This window comes from Piliocolobus tephrosceles, chromosome 5, assembly GCF_002776525.5.
Source record: "Piliocolobus tephrosceles isolate RC106 chromosome 5, ASM277652v3, whole genome shotgun sequence".
Taxonomy (NCBI): Eukaryota; Metazoa; Chordata; class Mammalia; order Primates; family Cercopithecidae; genus Piliocolobus; species Piliocolobus tephrosceles.
The window spans coordinates 23,667,515-23,693,036 of NC_045438.1; the positions used below are offsets into that span (position 1 = coordinate 23,667,515).

At 36.3% G+C, this 25,522-nt stretch overlaps 1 protein-coding gene across 4 annotated transcripts in view; it reads left to right on the forward strand.

The window, feature by feature from the left end:
• Positions 1 to 15,414, forward strand: part of NKAIN2 (sodium/potassium transporting ATPase interacting 2) — a 1,025,502-nt gene extending 1,010,088 nt beyond the window's left edge. For all 4 annotated transcript variants that reach the window (XM_023230729.1, XM_023230731.1, XM_023230730.1 and 1 more), the window contains 2 exons: positions 8,117 to 8,198; positions 12,985 to 15,414. In XM_023230729.1, coding sequence (XP_023086497.1) covers positions 8,117 to 8,198; positions 12,985 to 12,994 — 92 coding nt within the window. In that variant the 3' untranslated portion in view covers positions 12,995 to 15,414. The remainder of the gene's footprint in view (positions 1 to 8,116; positions 8,199 to 12,984) is intronic.
• Positions 15,415 to 25,522: the final 10,108 nt, after the last annotated feature.

The window sequence follows — 25,522 nt, forward strand, 5'->3', positions numbered from 1 at the left end:
ACTTTACAGAGGAAGAAATTAAGGCTCAGAGCAATTGTGACCTAATTATAGGTCCAATGCTGGGAAGAAGTAAAGGCACAACTGGAGCACAGGTCTTCTGACTCCAAATCCCCCCATCTTGATGCTACCAAACAGATTCTACGATGGTGTATCAAGTAGTGGCATTATGACATATCAAGTACTGGCATTATATTATTAAAAGATTACTTGATAAAAAGATCCGAGTCTCAGCAGAAAACCATCATGTGTTTCTTAAAATCTCACCTAAGGCACTGCGCTCACTGAGAAGTAGCAGATATGAACAATAAAAACAACACAAAATAGTTTATCAAGTGGAACTTATATTTCATTTTTTATTAGGCCTTTAGAACCAAAAGCTTAAAGTGATTTTTCAACTGACGATATACTTTATTTATTATGATACTATTATACCTATTGCTTTTCACTTTCATTGTTTAGCATGTGTGAATGTGTTACCAAGTTTCAAATATTAAAGATCTGTTTCTGACACAAGTAAGAAGGAAACTGAAAAATAAGGCACTAAAAACCCTGAGAAAACATATTTGATGAACAAGGTTAGGAAGCAAAGCATCTGCGGTGATTTAGCTAATAAGTCTAATTTCATTCCACATGTGCTTTGCCTGCTAGAAACCTTCTGTGGTGTAACACTTTAGTGACCTTTCAGGCAACAACAGGCTAAAATACCTCTTCCTATAAAGGACTGTGATTTCCTTATCAGGAAAAAAGAAATAGCTCAGACTCCATCCAGAGATTTTAGCCCAGACCGAACACCTCAAGCTCACACGGTCAGCTTGAATTCCTGCCACCAACTAGAGCTTAGTGGGAAAAAAGTGGTTCTTTTCAATTTGGCTTGAGGTTGGATATGTTTTATGTTTCTTTTGTATTACTAGAGCTAAGTACCCTTGGAATTTATACCTATGGAAATAATGGAAAGATGCTCTATTTTCACAGGCCCTATTAATTTTGTTTATATTTAGAAAAACTCACTGAAAGACCTCAAACATTTTAGTGTCTTTCAATGAGTTATTCTAAATATTTAGGCTTAGCTTCCTATGAACTGCCTTTTAAATTTTCCCTTCATGGTTTTTTACAGCTCTGTCTCCAAAAGGGAGTATGTTGAATAGTGGCTTTGTCAGTAATAACCAAGGAATAATTTTATATTACAATACCTCATTGCCAACATGTATTTAATAAAACAGTTTTAAGTTTGCTGAACTCAGTGTTCAGGATTAAAAGGTTTAAATAAAAGAGAGGCTCACAACAGGAAATATATGTCACAAAGAATATTTATTCAAAAAGCTTTTTTATCTTACTTGGTAATTTCTAAATTCCACTATCATTAATATTATTAAATCATAGTTATTAAATTGATATGGCACTTAACAAATTTAAAATGATTGCACCTGCAATTGTTACAGTACATCTACTGCCCCCACCCATACGTCAATAGATGTGAACATACCCACACTGTAGATAAGAAAATGAAGGCAAAAAGAAAATACACTTGCAAAGAAAATGATAGCATTCTAAGTTGTCTTTTGGAGGTGATGGATATGTTATTACCTTGATTGTGGTAAAGGTTTCACAGGTATGCACAGGTCCAAACTTATCAAATTGTACACATTAAATATGTGCAGTGTTTTGCATGTCAATTATACCTCAGTATAGCTCTTAAAAAAAAAAAAAAAATTCCTGAGTTGTCTTCAGAGAACCAAAGGCAAATCCCTCCAAAAAGGCAGAGATTAAGAAAGTACCTTTTTTTTTCACCTTCAGTCCAGTCGTGTGCCTCTGTTTAGGGTTCTATAAACTGGCCAGAAGGAAAACAATGTTCTTCCTACCAATTACCAAGATTTGTAACACTCAATAGCATTCATCAATGAATGACCGTCTCACTGGAGTCCTTTTGATGCGAATGCATGTCCTAACTTCTTTCCTTCCACTCCTCTTGGCCAAAGAGGATGTAGTGGTGGTTTCTTCCTACTGGTATCCAAAAAGTTTCTGTTGTGTATCTCACAGCACCAGGCAACAACATTGTAGATTGTCTATAAAAAGTCTTTATTATACCATTCAAGGCCTTGGCAGTCAGCCAAATTTCACTTGGAAGTTTTTCTAGCATCTTCCATGCTCTGATCAATTGCCTTATTTTCCTTTACAGCCTAAAGGGTGTAAGAGTTTATTTGGTAAATACCTATTGAGTGTCTTCTATGAGCCAGACACTGTTCTGGGTTCTGAGGCTAGCGTGGTAAACAGTAGAAAGCAGTAAATCTCTTGTAGCTTGTATTATGGTAGTGGAGGAAATCAACAAATAAGCAAGCAGATTTATATATCAGGTAGAAATAGGTTGCAATGAAGCAAAATAAAGCTGAGTGAGGAGAAAGAAATTCATCTCTAACATCCCAGCAAGTCCCCAATTTCCCTTGCACTAATTAGAGTTACATTTCCCTTTTCCCAAGCATCTCCTCACTTAGATGTACCACTTGTAACTTAAATACTACATTTCCAAAAGAAAGCCAAACATCAACTCCCTTTTGACACTTTTTTTTTTCTTTAAAAGCGGCAATATGCCCCTGGCAAACGAATTTCTGAGACTCAACTTTGAACCTTTTCTTTTCCTCCTTTCCCCCATCTTCAAAAACTTGCCATGAACTATGTTTTCTACCTCTTTGTCCATTCATCTCAAATTCATTGACATCTTTCCTTTCTCATTCTCCTAATTCTAATTCAGGCTTTTAGTACTTCCTGTCTGTCTTTCACATTTTCTGTTAAGTATTGAAGTTACACAGACAATATGCCAAGTCGCATGAAAGAAAACATCTCTCATAACTTTAAAAATCATCACCGTTATCAGTCCTACAAGATGGGGATGAGAATATAAATAATTTTCAGAAGAAAGGATGGCTTAAATGCATATTTGGTGTCCTGTATAAATTATCAGACACAGAGCACGTGAACTAAACCTTGAAGGATGCTACCCTCTTAAAGATACATTACCAAAAAAAGCCCAAAATACCACATTGGCGACTATCACTGGCAAATTCAGCAAAGGTAGTTTCTGATAAGTCATTGTTTACATCCAAATATTTCTACAATATTAAATCAAAGAATAATCTAATACTGTAGATTATTACAGTATTAGATGGGAAGAAGATAAAGAGCAAATTTTCTCAAAAGAACAGAGTAAAAGATGCTGGAGAACAAATAACAAAAGGGGAACTCAAAGCAAGAACTTAAGACTTTTGTTAAATTAATAACTTAGAAAGAACATAAAAATGTGATTTGATGCTTTTGATCACTGTAGATAACATTCGAAAAATGTACTAGAATGGCATAAGTCAAATGCAGAAATCTCTTTTTCAATATACGTACAAAGGAAATAGAATACCTGGTTTCTACTCTCATCCTCAGATGTTGTGTGGCCTCAGGATAAAACTCAATAAATCTGTATTGATTTGTAAAATTAAGATAATTATTCTTACCAACCTCAAAGTAATTTTGTGAAGATAAATGATATCACTTGAAAGGGCTTCATGAACTATTAAGTATTTTGCAATTTGGGGGAATTTAGTTTATTTTTAAGGATGTAAGGAGATTCTTGATTGATACAAGTTACTCTTTTCTAAATAATGCAGAGATAAGTTATGACCCAAACATCTAGCTGCCATCTAAATTACTTGGACAAAAATCTGTCAAATGTTTTATGACCCTTATTGCTCAGAAAAGTTTTAGAATATGCAGTAGTCTCTTTAGAGCCTGAATAAATGTCATTATATAAAAGAAACTGAAAACAGAACAAAGTGGTATTAAGGATATCTTAAAAATGTAAGCTAACCCCACTAATTCCATTTTTGAGAGGAAAAAAAATACCTCTACCTCTCTGTCTATCTACATGGCACCCCAGAAAGTTCCATATGTGGTTGAAGAACCCTTCTATAAAAGGTGAGAAGAATCAAGTCTCCCTGTGCTGACCCCCACAATCTTAACTATAATGGGTGGTTGGATCCAGTTGATTCCTATTCCTCTCTCTGGGGTCTTTAGGAAGACATCCAAACAATTTCTGAGAAGAAGTGCACATGAAAATTTGCTGTACACCGTCTCCTCGGCTGTGAACTCGAGCATGTAGGTAAAATAAACTATAGAAAATATGCCCTCTGCTCCTGATTTAAATTTGAATGCCCCCTCACAAGTGAAATGGTAAAAATCCAGCCTGGTTACATTCAGAGCTGCTTCTTTTCTCATCTTGGTTCTGGGTCACCTTCTGTTGGAACTTCTTCCATACCCAGGCCATCAGCATGGTCCGAATAATCAGAATGATCACAGTCCTTCCATCAGAGCTTTAGTGCTGTCCTCCCTAATCTGGGAGTTGTAAGCCATCTCTCTCCACCTGCACAGCATACAGATCATGGTTAATAAGAGCAAGCCCCAGGCCACTCAAGCTCCGTTCGCACCACAGACTCAGGACACCCTCATTTCCCTCTTGGTCTTTTCTCATGTCTTTGGAAGGTCTACATTGCTTCTGACTCAAGCTTTGCTTTCCATTTTTGGTCCTAATTCTATCCATTGGGCTTGAAGATTCATCTTGTTTTCTTCACATTATCCCTTGGTTCATCCGAAGATCTTTGGTTCATAATTATCATCTGTTTTTTTTTCTTTTTTTTTTTCTGCCATCCCTCCTAAATCCCTGTAAACAAGTGAATTAAATTATTCAAAACAAACACAATGATAATAACAACAACAGCAGTAGCAATAAAAATACTAATAAACCTGAGTTTGACTTGGATCTCAATTTCAGTGGAGACCTTACTGTTTCTGTCTGCCATGATCTTGATCTATTGTAACCCACTCTCCACCACTATGGTAGAGACCATCTTACTAAGAGAGACGCTCAGAGCAGTGAAGCTCTAACTCGGTGAATACCTCTTAGAAAGCTAGTCATTAATTTAGTCTCATCGTCAACAACAGCCCTTCCAGATAAACAGAAATTTAGACACTATCTGCAACAAATCCCCAGTCTTAAACTATATATATATATTTTTTTGAGACAGAGTTTCCCTCTTGTCACCCAGCTGGAGTGCAATGGCATGATCTCGGCTCACTGCAACTTCTGCCTCCGGAGTTCAAGCAATTCTCCTGAGCCTCCCGAGTAGCTGGGATTACAGACGCGAGCCATCATGCCCAACTAATTTTTGTATTTTTAGTAGAGACGGGTTTCACCATGTTGGCCAGGCTGGTCTTGAACTGCTGACCTTAGGTGACCCATTCGCCTCGGCCTCCCAAAGTGCTGGGATTACAGGCATGAGCCACTGCACCCAGTCAATAATTTTTTTAAGTGCAAACTTTAAATAGAGTCATTGTGTAATTATTACATAGTTCTTCTGGTACTGTTTGTATTAGCCAAGGTACAATGTAGAAGACAAAAGAGGATCACACTCTTTTGATCCATTTCCTGTAAAATACTTGCTATGGTTCTATAGTTGTCCCAAATTAAGAATTTTCTGTCTTCTCTTTCTGCTATGCTGAATGGCTTAGAATTATAAAGAAATCTTGAATTTTTTGAGGGGCTCTTAATTTTCTTCTTTTACACCATATGTCTCATCCAGGACTCTACACTCCTTACTTTATCCTCATACCAATTGTATGAGATAAATATGATAATTCCTATTTTAAGAGATGTTAAGTTGTTTATCCAAGGTCACATAGCTGGCAAAGGGAAAAGCAGAATTAAACCCTGGTCCTTCTAATATCAGGGTCTCTGTTTTTGTCATTATACCATTCCACTTTGGATGAGAAGAGACATTCTGCCTCGGTAAAAGGGTTTCCCATGCGAAAAGAAATGCACTATCAAGTCATGAAAAGTCCTGGTGGAATCTTAAATGCATATTACTAGGTGAAAGAAGCCAGCCAGAAAGGGCTACATGCTGTGTGAGTCCAATGACATGACATTCTGTAGAAGGAAAAATTATAAAGACAGAGAAAAGATCAGTGATTGCCAGGGGTTAGGGGAGGAAGGGATGATTAGAAGGAGCACAGGGGAATTTTAGGGCAGTGAAACTATTATGATACTCTAACGGTAGATTCATGTCACGCATTTATCAAAACCCATAAAATGTACATCACCAAGAATAAACATTCATGTAAACTATGGACTTCGGATGATGACGATGTGTCAGTGTAGGTTCACTGATTGTAATAAATGTACCATTCTAGTGTAGGGTATTGATAGTGGAAGATGTTATGTTTGTATCGGGGCAGGAAATATACAGGAATTATCTGTACTTTCTGCTCCATTTTTCTGTGAACCTAAAACTGATTTTAAAAAAATAAGGTCTTTTTGTAAGAGAAAACAAAGGATTTCCCCACTACACAGACGTCATGGACTTTATGTTACTTTGCACCCTGCTTCAGTTTCTGTCTGTAGCACCCCAAATATTAGTAAGAGAATAACTAGACAAAGTAAGCCAATAGAAGGAGATGCTGGAAAAAAGGAATGGGTGTCCTAGGGCATTCTGTTTATCTCTATTTGACTTTCTTTCTCCTTTCTCTTATTTTGTTGGCCTTGTGTTCTTTTGTTTCTTTTATCCCCACTCTAAAACCTCTTTATTCACAAATGAAAAAGAAAAAACAAAAACTAAAGTTTTTCACAGTACTTTTAGACTTGACTGTTCCAGTTACCATTGCTGCCAAAACTTAGTGGTATAAAGCAACCATTTATTATGCTCATAGGTTCTGTGGGTTAATAACTCAGACAGGCACAGAGGGGATGGCTTACCTCTGTTGTCTGATGTCAGAAACCTGAGCTGGGAAGATACCAAGACTGAACTGACTCAACAGTGAGGGTCTAGAATCATTTGAAGGAAACTTGTCTGACCCACAGCCCACAGACCATATGCGGCCCAGGACAGCTTTGAATGCATCCTAAAACAAATCTGTAAACTTTCTTAAAACATTGTGACATTTTTTGGCATTTTTTTTAGCTCACCAGCTATCGTTAGTATTAGTGTATTTTATGTGTGACCCAAGACAGTTCTTCCAATGTGGCCCAGGAAAGCCAAAAGACACCCCTGATTTAGAGGTGTTTTATTTCCCACACCTGGGTTTGGATGCTGGCTATCAGCTGATACGTTAGTTGTATTGTTACTGAAACACTTATCCATTGGTCCTTCATTGATCTCTCCATGCGGGCTAGCTTGGACTTCCTTGTGGCATCATGGCTGTGTTCCAAGAGAGAACATCCCAAAAGAGCAAGAGAAAAGTGCATGATACTCTTATGATCTAGCCTTAGAATCCCCATAGTGTCATTTATAGCATAGTCAAAGCTGCCAGAAAGGTCTACCCATGTTCAAGAGGAAGAGACATACTCAAACCATGGTATGGGAGGAATGTCAAAGTCATATTGTAAAAGCATGTAAAATAGGAGATACTCTTGCTGCCATTTGGAAAATATAATCTGCCACAGTAACTCTTATTATATCTTGTTGTATCTTACATAGCTAAGTATATATTGAATCTGAATATTTGGTTAAACTGTTCCACATGTTTACCTCTGATTGTTTCAGATCGTAAACCACATTTGGCAGGGGCAGCAATGTTGAGTTAATTTACATGACCTCCACCATAGTACCTTGTGCTTGATAACTATAACATGTAACATTATTACTAGCGCTGCAATTGCTGATAGATACATGCACTTGAGTGGTCATTATTTGTATTTATATGCTATAAGATTTTGTAGCATGTCACAAAAAATCTACACTAACCAAAAAGGCATATAGCATCTCCATTGTGTAAATGAACTCTATTACTCCAATTAGGTCTTGGTTGTTTGAAAATAGTATGTCATTTTTTCTACCAAGTCAATAGATTCTTGTAAAGCAATAATTGAATCTTACAATGAGTGGTGGGGGAGGGAGGCAGCGGAATCACTACCTTGAAGGAACGATCATTTCTTCCATTTCTTTTTTCTTAGCAATTACTTTTAAAAGTTTAATAGATTATTACTAATAAAAGGTTTATTAGTAATCTGTGGGGGGCCTTGATCAATCAAGGATGTTTATCTCTTCTGAAAAGCTGACTAATGAAGACAATTGTCCCTTTTCAGTTGATTTCATAGGTGGCTTTGACTCTTATGGCTATCAAGGGCCTCAGAAGACATCTCATTTACAACTACAGCCTATGTACATGTAAGTATTTTACTTGGAAGGTGTTCTTCTGGGGTACTAAAGATAATCAAGTAACTGTATCATGATACAAAATCAATGGCATGCAGCTTTCGTTCAGTTATATATTTCCAGTATTTTTTCTATTCATATTGTTTTGAGTGGGATAGTTTCAATAACATTTTTCCATGAATTTTTCTTATTTGGCTTATAAGAAATGTCTTTTCTAAAGTTACCTTTAGTCTTACATAAGTATCACCTACATGGCTCGAAAGCCTATGTTAATTATCTACCACTTCTTTGAGTTGCCAAAAAGTTGTATTTTTTGAAAATTATATAACAATGTAGGCAGTTATATGTAATTATGTATAAACCTCATGTTCTGGTTTCAGTTTACAGTGGTTGTCCTGGCATAATTATTATTCTCAAAAGAGTTCTCATTTAGATGATAAATAATAGGTTCACCCAAGTTATATGTAGTGTTAAAAAAATAAAAAACTGAGTAATACACTTTCTCTATCATTTTTCTGATGTAAAAGTGAAAATGACTGGAACATTAACACTGAAACTTATCGAACCCTTAACTCTAGCACTCAAGAGAGCAGACATACAATCAGAGCCTGATTTTTATATCTGTGTTTAGGCAAATTCCCTTGGATAACAACTGATAACAAATTCTATATATCAGCATCAAGTGATATGCTGAATTGCAAGCGAAGATCAAAATAGAAAGTAAGATTCCAATTCATTTTAAAATGTGAACTTCTCTTTGAAGATATGTGTTTGTTGTCGTTGTCCTCCACCATTGAATCATTTTACCTTTTAATATCTTTAGTGTGTAGGATAATAAATGGAGTTGGGGAGTAAGTACTGCTCCTCCAAAGAAATTAATCTTTAAACATCCCTCTTTTCAGCTTCTCTTTTAAAAAGGAATAATCTTGCACTGTGCCTGCCTTTTTCTTTGTGTCACTTGTAGTTCTCTGAAATCTTTTGCTAATAGCACCCACAAAACAGACTCCAGCAGTTAAGAAGTCAACCAAACTTTTGCTTCATTCAAAGCATTGTGTCTATAAACAGTGTATTGCACATTTCCTCTTTTACATCCCCACAACCACTGCCCTAATTCATGCAATGTATGACCTGTTAAGTTTTTCGGTCTCTTCCTTATTTCAGAACCTCCAATGTATCCTCCATATGGCTGCCAAATTAATCATCCTAAAGTACTGCGCTGATGATTTCACTTCCCTGCTTCAAAGCTATCAAGGAGTCCCTATTACCTCCTGTTGAAACAGTATCTCTTATCATCAATTCTTAATAACCTTTGAGTCCCAACCCTATGCAGATGATGCTGGATATATTAGGAAAATGTAGTAATGAATAAGAACTAGCCCTGTCCTCCTGAAGTTTATAATCTACTGAGAGCATAAACAGTCTGACAGCTCCCCTTAGCCATTTTTTTCTAGCCAAAGTAGAACTCTTGCCTTATCCAAATATATGTATTTTTCCAATTGTTCATGCTATTCTCTAGACACCAAACATCATCTTTTTTCCAAATTCCACTCTTTGAAACCCCACTATCCTTTGAATTTTCTTGATATATTCCTTTATGAAGCATTTCTTAATCTTTTCTCCTCTAATATCTCTTTTATTTCTTTCACCATGTATTACAGTTGTTTGCTATGCATGCCAAACCTTCCCTATCCCCCCAGAAAGATTCTTGATAGCTACAAAAACAATAAAACATGATCAATCCTTGACACTCCTTACCATTCTTCTCAATATTTTATGTAACATTCTCTAAAGTGTTCTATTTAAAAAGGTAGAGCAATCAGGAGTAGTGGTTAAGATGACCTACTGAAGGCATATTGTCTGAGATTAAATTCCCTGTGACCATGGGCATGTAACTTTGTTTGAATAACTCTATTTAATTTTACCAAGCCTAAGTTTCCTCACCTGCAAAATAGAGCTAGCATACAGACTTTATCTGATTGCTCTGAAATTATACGAAAGAATATATATTTAAAGCACATGAAACACAGGACATGTCACATAGTAAGTGCTTAATAAACATAATTCATAGTGGTAGAATAATGCTTATGTTAATAAACGTCACTCATGAAAAGGCTGTATCAAGTCAGAAGTAACATATACTATAAGTCACCCCAAAAAGATCTCCTCTGTAAATGGTATATTATATATAACAGCAGTCTTCTGGGCCGTGAATAGTCCTGGCCCATGGCCTGTTAGGAGCTGAGCACAGAACAGGAGGTGAGCAGCAGGTGAGGGAGCATTATTGCCTAAGCTCTGCCTCCTGTCTGATTAGGAGCAGCATTAGATTCTCATAGCAGTGGGAACCTTATTGTGAACTGCATGTGTGAGGGATCTAGGTTTTGTGATCCTTATGAGAATCTAATGCCTGATGATCTGAGATGGAACAGTTTCATCCTAAAACCATTCCCCCCAACCCTGGGCTATGGGAAAATTGTCTTCCACAAAACCAGTCTCTGGTGCCAAAAAGTTTGAGGACTGCTGATGTATAATATCAACTCAGGTAACATGGATCAACATATTTGTGCTCAAGAGTAGAATATGGCTGGGCACAGTGGTTCATGCCTGTAATCCTAGCACTTTGGGAGGCTGAGGCGGGTGGATCACCTGAGGTCAGGAGTTTGAGACCAGCCTAGCCAACATGGTGAAACCCCATCTCTACTAAAAATACAAAAATTAGCCAGGTGTGGTGGTGCACACCTGTAATCCCAGTTACTTGGGAGGCTGAGGCAGGAGAATCTGTGGAACCTGGGAGGCAGAGGTTGCAGTGAGCCAAGATTATGCCACTGCACTCCAGCCTGGGTGACAAAGCGAGGTTCTGTCTCAAAAAAAAAAAAAAAAGAAAGAAAGAAAGAATAAAATATCTAGAAGGTTTGTAATTGCTTGCTACTAATATTATTACATAATATTTTATTGTATTGGCCAATATGAGTGATCAATAAATATTATCAAACTCTAATAAATTAGATGTAATCTCTTATCTAAAGATAAACATGAGAATGCTAGTTATATGCAATTTAATTTATTAAATTCAAATCAAGCAGTTATAATTCTAATGGGCTTTAAAGAAGAGACTCTACAAAGATAGATATCTTTGTCCAGAATTAAATTCCATGAGGACAAAACTTCCCATGGTTTTGTTACACAGAGCACTTTAAATGTCAATTAAAAGTTATAAAAAATATATTGTTTTCCTCTTTCCTGCATGACAGTGGTAAAAGTGTATCAGAGCTTTCAAGTCTCACTGGTCATGAAATGTTTAATGGAATTCAGATTTAGGAAGTTTTGTATACTTAAGGTATATTTAAAAATTACTAGTCAAAATACTCCAATCATCCCTTCCACAAAATATCCCATAGGAGACCTTGGACCCAGAACAGTAAGGTTTTATTTTACAGATGAGGAAACTCAACCCAAAAAAAGGAAAACAAAAGTCACACAACTTGTTAGTGGTGCAGCCATGCTTATCTGCAGGTTTTCCTGACCCCTTCAGTCAGTGTTCTTTCCAAATTCTTAAATAGACTGTGAGTTTGACCTGGTATTACATTCTGATTTTTAATTGGCTTGTTTGTATTCTCAACACTAACTTAGCTGCCACATTTCCATACACGGCTGTGCCTCTCTCCCTTTTCTGCATTCTGTTTATTTCTTTTTTATTTTACATTATACACTGTTAAATGAAGGGCCTTTTCAACTTCATAGCCCCCAAAACCAATCATCTGAGAGCCACTGCTTATTCAAAATCTAGTGAAAAACCAAAACTGACACACCTATAAACCTCATCCCCTACTGAGAGGCAGAGAACTTAGCATCTCCTATGTCTTTATCATTTAGCGTGTACCTTCTGTCAACCTGCCATAAATATGTCTTGTAAAGTAAGAGTAATTTAACTTCAGGGGCCAGTTCAAACACCCTAACAATATTATATAGCAAACGGAAACAAAAGCTGTTCCTTGGAAGGAAAACAAGTGTTGAAAAGCAATATGCACTTTTAGCTGTGGGGCTCCCGCTGTTCCCAGCAAATCTTCTGTGGCCAAGATCCCGGACAAAGCTTTGAAAACACTGCTGACCTACAGTCACAGCTGTGTTTTAGTTCTTGCAAACAACGAATAGACAGTCCTCTTAAGTTGGGTGACTGTTCTTGGTTTGTAATTTTTCAGAGTATGTATAACTCATCTAAAAATGAAAGATTTTAATTATATTAATTATATTTTTCTTACAGTTTGGTAAATGTTGTTGAAACAAACCAATAGCAACGAAGTTGCTGCACAGAAAAATCCCATGTCTGCACTCCAGCCTGGGCGACAGCACTAGACTCTGTCAAAAAGAAAAAAAAAAAAAAAATCCCATGTCTACAGTTTAAGTTTTTAACAAAATAGCTGCTTTGACTACCAGGGACCTAAGTGACTGTCAGAGCAAGTGGAGATCTGATGGGGCTTCCAGCAATATAAGAATATCCTATAATATATCAGACAACATTTGAAAACATTGCATTCTTTTTGGCAGCCTAATTGTGTAGAAGTACATATTCATTTCAGTTGTCCCTGGAAACAGATTCTAAATGACCAAAACTGGCCTCTCGATCCATGCAGTTGCAATGAATAAAAAAAAGGAGGAAAATTATCTATTTAAAACCCAATTTGGGCTTCTTTTTTGTTTGTTTGTTTGTTTGCTCTTGTGCTTGGAAAGGTGAGAGAAGGTGGTGAGCAATAGGCACCCGTCGCTTTCTCCCTTGACTGAAAACATCTTTCCTCTCTCTTAGGTCAAAATAATACAGATGACCGCAGTATGTCAGCCCACGAACCTTTCAAAGAACTTTTTTCGCAGTGGCCTCCTGCACTTTATGAAGAGCAAGAAGCAACCGACTTTAAATACATATACGTATTAACAAAACAAATGCAAAGCCTCTACACACAACACTGACACACACACACGCACACGCACACACACACGTGAGCACGCACACACCAATTCCACTTGACCTCCTCTTTCTAACTGAAACAGACAAATATGCAGGACACGCCCATCTTGGATTTCCTGAAAGCAGGCTCCTTTCTCCCAGGCCTTTGGAAAGTTCAAAAGGAGATGTGTTGATGCCCAACGGTTGCTGGCCGTTGCTAATTCCTCTGCAGCCCAGCCGGTCGGCCTCTGTGAGCTGGGAAGTCATCCAAGGCACGTTAGTTTGGGAGCTCTGTCTTCTGCACTCCACACATCTTGACAGCAACACAGCTACTTAGGCAATGTAATTGCAAAAACAAACAAAACATGTCATGATGACCTTGTACCCGAAGTCCGAAATGGCAGATTGTTTGCCCTAAAGGCTGTACCGTACATACTTGCCTTAACCCACCTATGTTGTGTGCCCAGGAATCTCAGTGCAGACAGCCCCAAGTCACTTCCTTTAGGCTAACACACTGCTATTAATTCTGAATGAGTTCAAGCCTGTGTGTTTCATGTCAAAGAACAAGACTGAATAGCTCAGCAGCTCCAGTGTGTCTATATAAGAAAAGTGCCAGCTGTCAGCAAAGTGCTTTACCATAGAGCCTCCTTGGTGGCCCAAAAGAGACAAGTAACAATAACAGTATTTGTCATCTTTGTAATTCTAAAATATGGTCTTCTGATGGGGTTGGGGATGGGACAGAGTAAAACATTAATCTACTAAACTCACTAATCTACTGGAAGCAGAAAGCAGAAATGGCTTAACTCGCTGATTTTATTTACTGCACTCTAGGTGCTTTTATAAGTATCTACAATTGTCTTTTACTAACACAGAAACAGCTGTGGATTTCTATCAACAGAGGCCAACTGAATATGTATTAGCTATGTTTACTCTTTTATATCTAATTCAAATTGAAGACTCTACGTAGGTGAACTTTTTTTTCTAACTTCAGCGTACAAGATTATTTTTGGGTGGGTGGGGGGAGCAATAGTTACCTTGGTGAAATATTTGAGATCTTTTTGTGGTATTTGGGGGATCTGTTGTGTGTTAGAGTGTATTTCAATCCTCCTGTATTATTGTGGCAGAAAAAACTGTGCTGTTAACGTAGTTGGCAACAAGATGCCTTTGGAAACTTAATAGTAGGTCAATGTGTTTATGGAATATTCTGAACTCCTAGGAAATTTTGTTCTATATTTTAAAGCATTATTTGGTTTTCATTAGTGGAAAACATAATTAGCTCAGGCTTATCAGGAACTCAGATGAGTCGTATCTTTTCTTGGATACACCTGAGACATTAAACTCAATTTTTTGAAACTAACACACCATTCTTTAGTGCAGTGAAATTCAGAAGTTAGAAATTGGCATGGAGCAAGTTTTTTCTTTGGTTTCTATGATGTTTCAGTTATTGGATTAAACTACTTTGGACCTTAGCCCATTCAGATCTACATACACCAGTTCCATTACTGTGTTTGCATGGATGTCTGTAATATACACACACATAAACATTTGAAAATGATAGAGGAACAAAGAGTTATCATTGGAACATAAACTATAAAAAAAGATTCCAGCACTCATGCTTGAATTTCCTCAGTGGGTTGTATGTTTGTCCATACATACATGTATAAAATAAACAATGACGAACATGTCAGTGAAACCTCATAAAGCGCTTTTATAGTGACATGCATGTTTAATGTATGAGAAAAATATTTACCAATGTATTGTCCTTTGATTCCTAAAATATAAATACTATACATGCCACAAACTATTCTAATGTGACTTTTTATGTGACTATTAAAATGAGGTTTCACTGTACGTTCATGCTGTGGTGACATCTCACCTTATAGTACATGTATATGGCTACAGAAAATAAGCCCTCATATTCCTGCTTTCAGTTACAGCCAAGTTTTCACCAAATCACGACTATCATCACCACCAAAATTTTAAAAAACAGTAGTTGACTACTAAAAAGTAATCGGCGGACAGGTCTTTAATGGGAGTAGTAAGCACAGTAGTGTGGTTATATCTGGGAAAACATCTACAGTTGTACAGCTGTATCCTCCTCAAAATCCGGTGAAGAATGCTATTTTTCTAGGCTGAGCTTTTGTTATAAACCTAATATTCAGAAGGCAAGAGTTATGATCCTGATGTGTCCTTTTTTTTGCATTTGTTAATTCTGAATGTATTTTTAACAGAGTGATTTTTTTGACTTACTCGTGTAATTTGCATTTTAAAAATAAATGGAAAAATGCTTAAGTTTCTGAGCCATCCCTGAAAACCCCTGCTGCTTCTCATGGTGTATTTGCTTATGTCATTGACAGAGAAACCCTATTAAATGTACATGAAGGCAACACTGATATTTTGTGCAGTGCAGGGATATGTCAGCAGTGAAAAGAAATTGCCAGGTCATGGCATCATTTCTGCTCAGTCATAGGTAACATGTACTTTCATTATCTGCTAACACTGAGGGTTCTTTTAGAAGACTGCCTGTAATAGACTTGTCATTTGGAGAACTTTCCCCCCACCCCACCTTCTACCTGGGATTTAGAGTTAGCATCAAGCTAATAGTTGACAGAGGGTTAGGTCACTATTTTTTAAAATCATGGTTAAATTATAGGCAGAGTTTTTCTTCTTATTTTTACAGGCCAAATTATTTAAAATAATCTAAAATACTCATTTATTTCCACTTTGATTACAGAATCTTTTGTTATTGTTATTCAAATATTGATATTCACCTCAATAGAAGACAGTGTTGGGATAAAGCAGGCAAATAGAAAAGATTAGCCACTGGCGTTAGCGATTGTACAAACAATGTTTCAGATGAGGTTGACTGTATGCACTCAAAGGATTGAGGGCAGCAGGCACAGGCTGCTCCAGGCGCAGGCTGTGTCAGGTTCAGAATTATGTCCTTTCTCCCACTGCACACAGACACACACCAGCTCCCATCAGTCAAAATGCTGGAGCTGACTGAAGACACGAAAGGCTTCGAGGCCGTATTTTAAGAAGCTGAAGATCAACTTGTAGTCCTTGATGTCTCAGCTGCATGGTGAAAGCCTTGTAAATGATCAAGCTGGCTTTTACTTTTGTCCCCTGTGTAAAAAGTATACTGATATGGTGTTCACTGAAGTCACTGTGAATAACTGTCAGGATGTTTCTTCACACTGTGATGTGAAATGCACACAACAATGTAGTTGCATAGAAAGGACAAAACTAATAGATCAACTATCTGTATATATACTGTAAAGAAAGGATTCTTTCTTCTGGAGTTCTCAATTAAATAGATCGTGAGTTTGGTAAAATCCTGTGGAACCAGAATCTGCATCTGTTAACTGTTAAAAATTATAACCTCTGATACATTTCCCTCTGCTATACATCTGATACATTTCACTCTACTATAATGAGTAGACTATTTTAATTCAGAAATACAAACTCATTTTAAACAGGTCACATTTTAGAACAAACTTTGGAGATCCAAACCAATTCATAGTTCAAACCCATAAAATAAAACCTACTAAGGCAGTTAAGGAACTATTCAATATTACCTTGTGTCCTGAAAATGCAAATAACTCACCACTGCACAGCAAATTTTAGGATGTATACTCTGGTCAGAATAGAATAAAACAAATTCCAGACTCTATCAACTGAACCTGAGTTTTATAAATTCAAATCAACTTTGATAAGGAAGACCCTAAAACAGTATTAAATCATAAAATATTTCTGAATTATTATGTATCAGGTTCAGTGTAGTATCAATGTTAAATATATTTTATTATATCATAGTTTTTTAAAACATAATCCAAATCAATATGTAAACATGTAGATATGATGTGTTCTTATACATTAGTAAGACACTTATGTGTTCAATTTCAGGGATATATGTTTTTCTGTTATTTCATTTACAATACACTTAGATGTAACTAATATTAGAGAGATTAAGATTACATAAGCAGTCTCGTGTTGATTATTTCCAATACTCTTCAAGAAAATACTTCTTCAGATGTTTCATCTGCCTTTGGTAAAATTTTAGCACTCAACACTTATACTTAGGAAGCTTTTACATGAAGATCCTTACATTGTAAAATTCCAATTATTCTTGTCACATGCAAATCTTTGCTTAGGATCCATTGCCCGATGCTCTTTTCCTTTTATTTATGCTTACCTTCCACCTACTCCAAGAAAGGAAAGAACAAAGTCTAGTGATTAATATACGATGTCCAGTTTACAATATGCGAGCATCTTGAAGCAATTCTGATGGTTGTGAGGGCCAAATGCATAAAACATACATGTATTTTATTACTTTAAATTCAACAAAACTTGAACTAGATAATACATTCAAGGATCACATCTCCCACTGAAATTTGCACAAGTGTTAGGAGACATGACTACCCATGACAGCAAAGACAAGCTGAGTTCCTCCTAAAAGGGATAAAGGTGGATTTTTATAATGAAGATCATTTTTTAAAAATCCTTAATTATTATGGAGTTTAGAAGCAAATGCACTTAAAATTTTAAAATAATAAAAGTTAATTTCTGTAAGACAAATTCAGAGAGAAAAATTCCTTTTACAAACCACATGTTGATGCTCTTACATGTTCTGAATGGTTATTAAAATTAATGTGAGCATTTTCTATAATGAAAGTACCTTAATAATGTGACATCTTAATAATAAAACAGGTATATTTTAACTGCTTATTCTATGAATTTAAACTGTACTGCAAAGGAATAAAACAACTCCCAAAAAAGATTGCAAATTTGGTGCTGCCACCCCAAGGAAGACGGATTGATTCAATTAACCAGTAAGTCTTTTCTAAGAGTCCTTCAGGGAGTTATTTACCAGAGGCATACCTTGTTTATTCCCTTCCATGAGCCTGTCATTTTTCTTCATTATTCTTCTAGTTTTACTTATTATATCATTTGGGGATATGCTGATCTTCATGTACAGAAGGTTTTGCACACAGCTGTCCAGACATACATCTTCCAGACTTCAAACTGGAGGCCACCAGAACACCTGAGCCTCTTGTCGTTGTTTACTCAGGCTGACCAAGATACGCTCAGGGTGAAGTCAAATAGCTAGACTTACAAACTGGAAATCAATGGGAAAGTATCAAATTGAAGGAAAGCTATGAAAAATTATTCTTAAAAGTAGTAACCTTGTGTTCCACACGTCATGGAACTGGCTTCACCATAGATGACCTCCTTATCTCCAAAAGCAGGAAGGTAGGAGGAACAGATGGCCGAGAGGACAGGACCCATGCTAATAATTCATGGTAAAACAAAAGCACATTCGGTGTTTGTGTTATTCTGGATACTGAAAGAGAAATAAATAATCTTAAACAGGAAACATTTTTGTTTCTAATGGGCCGAATCACCTGTCAGTTTAAGTTGCAAAGAGTAAGGATTCCAGCCGGGTGCGGTTGCTCACGCCTGTAATCCCAGCACTTTGGGAGGCCGAGGTGGGCGGATCACGAGGTCAGGAGATCCAGACCGTCCTGGCTAACACGGTGAAACCCCGTCTCTACTAAAAACACAAAAACTTAACCGGGCGTGGTGGCGGGCACCTGTAGTTCCAGCTACTCGGGAGGATGAGGCAGGAGAATGGCGTGAACCCAGGAGGCGGAGCTTGCAGTGAGCCAGGATCGCGCCACTGCACCCCAGGCTCGGCGACAGTGTGAGAGTCCGTCTTAAAAAAAAAAAAAAAAAAAAAAAAAAAAAAGAAGAGTAAGGATTCCATCTCATACCTGTTATCAAATGGCTGTTATCAAAAAGATGAAAGATAAGTGTTGGCAAGGATGCAGAGGAAAGGGAACCCTCATGCACTGTTGGTGAAATGTAAATTACTGCAGCTATTACGAAAAATGGTATGGAGTTCCTCCAAAAATCAAAAATAGGACTACCATACGATCCAGCAACCCATTACTGGGTATATATCCAGAGGACATGAAATCATCCTGTCAACGAGATCTCTACACTCCCATGCTCATTGCAACATTCACAATAGCCAAGATACAGAATCAACCAAAGTATCCATCAACGGATAAGTGGATCAAGAAAATGTGGTATGTATGTGTATATATATATATGTATAAAATATATGCCTGCAATGGAATACTATTCAAGTCTTGCAAAAGAAGGAAATCCTGTCATTTAAAGCAACATGGATGAGCCTAAAGGACATTATGTTAAATGAGATAAACCAGACACAAAAAGACATAGACTGTATAATCTCACTTATATGTGGAATCTAAAAAGGCTGAATTCATAGAAACAGTGAGTAGAATGGTGGTTACCAGAGGCTGAGGGTGGGGAGGATTAGAGGTGATGGTCAAAGGATACAAAATTTCAGTTAGACAGCAGGAATAAGTTCAAGAGATCCTTGTACAACTTGGTGACTGTACTTACTGATAGCAATGCATTGAATACTTGAAGTTGTCTAAGAGAAAGGATTTTAAGTGTTCTGACCACAAAAAAAAAAAAAAAAAGAGAAACGTGAGGTAATAGATATGTTAATTAGCTAGAATTAGCCATTCAACAATATATACTTATATCAAAACATTATGTTGTACACCATAAATACATGCCATTTTTATTTTTCATCTACAGAATAGTAAGGATTCAAGGAGAAATCGTCTGGAGAGGAACTTCTTTACTAAAGCTTGCTGTCCAGCACTAGCTATGTAGTTTGCCGGGCCCAGTGAACAATGAAAACGGGCCTTTCATTCAAAGGGTAGGAAGAACGTGCTGCCAAAGGTACTAAAGTATAAAACATTTTCCTTTAACAATATTTTATTACTTATAAAGTATAACAAGGGTAGTAATAATATATGAGTAACAATATATAATTATAAAATATAAAAAGAATGAGTGTCATAATTGCATATAATACAATAAACATACTTTATTAATGGGACTTCTCAAAGATTATAAGATTTTCCTGACTCACATTTCTGCAACTTTTTTGATTAAATCATAAAAATGTAAACTTTTAGCCAGCTCATTTTCAATCAATACAATTGAAAAAGATGTCAGCCATTCTTGCAAATGCATTGCAATTTCTTGTGTTTTTTAATTTTAAGAAGAACCTTTTTGCTGACCCAACTGTTGCTGGAGCTATTATGAATATTTTACGGACTGTGAAAATATTGGGATACATTTCTGATACATTACTTTGAAAATAATTAGGTATATAATTTTAAAAGATAAATTTGGCTGGGCACGAGGCGACTGGATCACTTGAGTCCAGGAGTTTGAGACCAGCCTGGCCAACATGGTGAAACCCCGTCTCTACTAAAAATGCAAAAATTAGCCAGGCATTGTGGCACAGGCTTGTAGTCCCAGCTACTTGGGGGGCTGAGGCAGGAGAATCACTTGAACCCAGGAGGTGAACGTTGCAGTGAGCTGAGATAGCGCCACTGCACTCCAGCCTGAGCGATAGAGCAAGACTTTGTCTCAAAAATAATAATAATAATAAGATAAATTTTAGGTATCTAGAGCTGATAATTCACAAAACACTTTTTCTGAAAAGATTTAACTCTTCATAAAAATTAGTTTCTTTAGTTTTATCTAAATTTTAAAATTCAGATGAAATGTTTTTAAAAATGCTTATATAATTTTAAATCATTTAAATTATTTAAATTAAAGGATTTAAAATAAAAACAAATTTTGACTTAATTTTTAAATAATTATTTTTCCTTTTTAAATTTTTAATTATCTAAATTTAATTAAAATTTTAATTCATTTGGATTTGATTTTAAATAAAAAGCTATTCAGTGGCATTTTAGTGTTTTCTCTGACATTTCTTATGATTTGTGGAGGTTATATAAGAAACTGAAAGTGGCTTCGTGATTTGTATATAATTCAAAACGTGTTTATGTATTCTATCGCTATATCCTTCATTATAAGAAAATCAATTTTTCATATTATTTCTTATTAGTAATCTGTTTATCTCAAGCTTTATATGACAATAGAGTTATTTTCTGTTTACTGCAAATGCTACAATATTTAAGTTAATTTTCTTTGTAAGCCTGTGGATATATGATTTGGAATATTTCAACAGTTTTCAAAACCAAAGACCATAAACTCCTTGAATAATTTCTAATTCAACTAACTTCCTGATATGCTTTATTGCAATGTCTACGTCTATGTGAATTTATTTTTCAATAATTTACTGACAAAGTTTACTGGTTAAGCACCAAGAGTTACTGTCCCAACACTAAACTAGGGAATATTTGTGCAGAAGCTGCAAGGAGTTGCTCTCTTGGGGGATTAACAGGCAAATTGGCTTCCCATGGTTCCCAACACTGCCTGGGTCCCCTGTTTTCCCAAGATACAAGGTACAGATACCTTGCTGCTACTGTCACTGTTCTCATTGCCAATACAGTTCCAGGTCCCTTCTGGGTCACACACTAAGCCCAGTGGTTCCCCGGGCACCCTCAATCCTGTGTGTGCATGCCAGGTAGCCAGGCCAATCACTATGCACCCTGCATGCTGTGCCCAGGGACCAGTGCCAGTGCCATTGGGCACTGCTGCTGGATCCCAAAATTTTCAGGAACACACCCCCAGGAAATCCCCTCTGCCAACCACATGTTGAAAAATAACACCTTAAGAATTTCATGAAGAGGATTGTAGAGTGATAAACCAACCACCAGACCCCTCTGAGAATGGGAACCATGTGCAACGAACTGCACCCATCACATGCCCATGAAGCCAGCTGCGCCTGCTAGAGGAGTCAAGAGCAAAAACTTCTTTCCACCCCTGCTGCCACTTCACCCTTACGCCCCATTTGTTACTGAAATAAATTGAATTAAGACTTATTTTACTTATTAGTAAAAACAGTCTCAGGATGATTTATCTAAGAATGATGAATGGTTATGTTTCCAAAGTATTAGATGGATAACAAGGCTGGTGAGTAGTTATGAACTATCTAATGAATTGAATTAAATGTCTGGTTACATGATAAAAACATGTAATTGAGACTAGCCTGGCTGACATGATAAAAACATAATATCTTCAACACAATAGAAGTATAATAAAAACATGAAGTCATGTTTCTATTGCACTCCTATTAAAGGGAGACATTTCGTTTGGCTAACTGAAATTCATTATAGTGCATGAGCACTAACATTCATGATTATAATTCAACTAAGGGATTCTGAGAATGTAAATTCAAGAAGAAAATTTTTAAATAACAGCAAGCGCTGCTTTTCAGCTAAAATTATAAAATAAGAATTGTTAAAGTTAATGATAGTGTAAGTTCAATTATTGAAAATAAGATGGATTTATTGTTAATATGTATGTAGAAGCTAAAAATATACCCAATTATAATGCATCTTGAATCGAGACATTCCATGTCAAAAGACTAAATTGAATTGACTATATTTTATGTAATGAAAGATTTTATTTTCTTCATCTATATTTTCTATATGGGTATATATTGGAAACACTGGAATACTAAAGTTTCCTTTACTTTTTTTCCTTTTTTTTTTAACATTCTGCAGTGTAAGATAATATTAAGTATACAATAAGTGACACAATATTCTACATGGTCACAGCACCTAAGCAGTAGACCCAAATTTCAAACCAAGTTGTTCTGTTCATAAAATCCCACAGTTCTAACTTCTAATAAACAAAATCTCCAGAGAGCAGTATGCAGATATAAGTAGCTATGTTTTTTTCTTTGCTATCAGAGAAGGCTTATCTCTCTGATTATAGTAATCTTATTCATTCACTCACAGAATGAATTGTTCCCACCCTATTCAAGGAACTTCCTTCCTTCAACCCACCTCACTCACTCCCACTTTCCACAAATACATTTAATTCAGACATGAAATGGGATTTCTTGACAACAGGCTCATTAGGAAGAGAGTGGATTTCAGGAGAAAATGCTAGAATTATCCCTCTCGTGGCTTATCTCTGGTCCTTTCATGACCACAGGATGTTCACCAACATGCTTTCCCAGTCTGTGCGGGGAGAAACAAAAACTTAGTAAACTTTGACAAATTTGGTCAACTCTCAAAGAAAACAAGGCGTTTATGACATATTGTGTCTATAAGATCTTTTCTCTACGATTCCCATTTTGGTTGCGCTTGACATTTAAAATGAAAACTAGCAGAGAACTGCTGAGCAGAAACAGAAAGGAACAGTGATGGGCAGTAAAGCAGGCCTTGCTTGGTATTTGGTGTCAGTGCCATGTATTCTTACCAGCAGCATTCAATGTCACCACAAAATGTTACATCTTCCTGAGGAACTGTTTACGTTAGAAGACTAAAGAAAAGCTAAAACTTCCATTTCTCCAACATACATGACAGTGTAATGGTATTCCCTCATTCTACCCTCATTAAACACCTTTTGGTAATTTCTCTTTCATAAATAGTGAACATTAAAATGAAAAACCAGGCATCAGAACAAAAAGAAAAAAGAAAAAAAAGTATTTCCTAAAACAATAATTAAAGTTTCTTACATTTCATCCATAAAAGTCAACAGCTTTTTATGTATATTATTGATTATTAGTAGTGTGGTCACAAATTCAGTCTTTCTTTGGTCTACAATTTCTATTTGTATTTAGAGAAAGGGAAACATACAACAGCTGATAGGACCCTTAAATTGTAATTCTAGATTAAAACCACTATGTTAGTTTCCTATTGGTGCTATAACAAATTATCACAACTTAGTGGTTTAAAACAACACAAATAAATACAGGCAACTGCGGCAGGCAGAATAATGACCCAAAGATGTGCATGTCTTAATCCCTGAAACATACAAAATGTTAACTTTTATAGCAAAAGGGATTTTTGTAGTCCCTTTTGCAGATGTGATTAATTTAAAGATTTTGAAATGGGGATATTATGCTAGATTAGCCAATGTAATTACAAAGGTCCTTTTAAGAAAGAAGCAGAAGGACCAGAGTCAGAAAAGGAGATGTGACGAAGGAAGCAGAGGTCAGAGTGTCAAAATGACTTAAGGATGCAATGCTGTTGGGTTTGAAGAGGGAGAAAGGGGCTATGACATAAGGAATGCAGACATCCTCTAGAAGCCAGAAAAGGCAAAGAAATGGAAGGAAGATGTCAACAGGACCGTGTTCCTTCTGGAGGACACATGTTGACATCTTCATTCAAGCCCAGAGAAACCCATTTTGGACTTTTGATCTTTGGAACAATAAGATAAACTTTAAAAGCCTTATCTTACCAAAAAAAAAAAAAAAAAAAAAAACCCAAAGACTTCAAGTCACCTAATATTTTTCGATAGAAAATTAGATAAATTATGCTACTCCATGTAACAGAAAATATTTTGCATCTATTAAAAACAATGAGGTAGACTGGCTGCAGTGACTCATGCCTGTAATCCCAGCACTTTGAGAGGCCAAGGCAGGTGGATCACTTCAGCCCAGGAGTTCGAGACAAGCTTGGCTAACATAATGAAATCCTGTCTCTACTAAAAATACAAAAATTAGCTGGGCCTGATGACATGCACCTGTAATCCCAGCTACTCAGGCAGCTGAGGCACAAGAATTACTTGAATCTGGGAGATAGAGGTTGCAGTGAGCTGAGATTGTGCCACTGCACTCCAGTCTGGGCAAGAGTGAGACCCTCATGTCAAAAAATAAATAAATAAAAATAAAAATAGGCCTAGATAAACTAGCAAATTAACAAAAGCAAAGTGCAATATGTTCAGTTTCACTTCTGTATGTTTCTAAGAACACACAAAGAACTATGTACATACACTGTTGTACACATCAGTGTTCTTTTCTACAAGGAGAAATGTGTGGGGAGGATGACTTTCATTTGCAATTTTATAAATTTCTGTAGTATTTTTATTATGTGTAGGTAATATTTTTATTTAATGAACACTTAAACGTGAATTTATGTTATGCTTTTGTGGAAAGTTTTCAATGGCATAGCCCATATTTTCCTAAGCTAACATGAACCCAAATTAACGGATAATATAGTATTATAAAAAACTCCATAAAAATGTTATGAATTGATAGATAGCAGCTAATCCATTCTAAAGACTTTCTTTTCTTTTTTCTTTTACTCACAGTGACTCTTTAGAAGTGATGTATGAGAAATGAGTTGGATTTTATGAATTATTAGCAACAATGGGATGCAGTGGAAATAGCAGTGGCCTGAGAGTCTCATCATGTCTCTTCCACTTGGATACCTTCAGCCTAATACTCAGCAATCTCCTGCATCAAAAGAAAGAAGTGACTAGTTCATCTTTAAGAATCTGTCTTTTCTTAGAATTTCAGAATTCTAACTTACATTGATAGGAAGCAGAGGACTTAATCCTAATTTCAGTAGTTCTGTGAACCCTTTTAAGATTTTTAGGATCTTTCACGACATTATATGTTACAATTAAGAATGCTGATGCT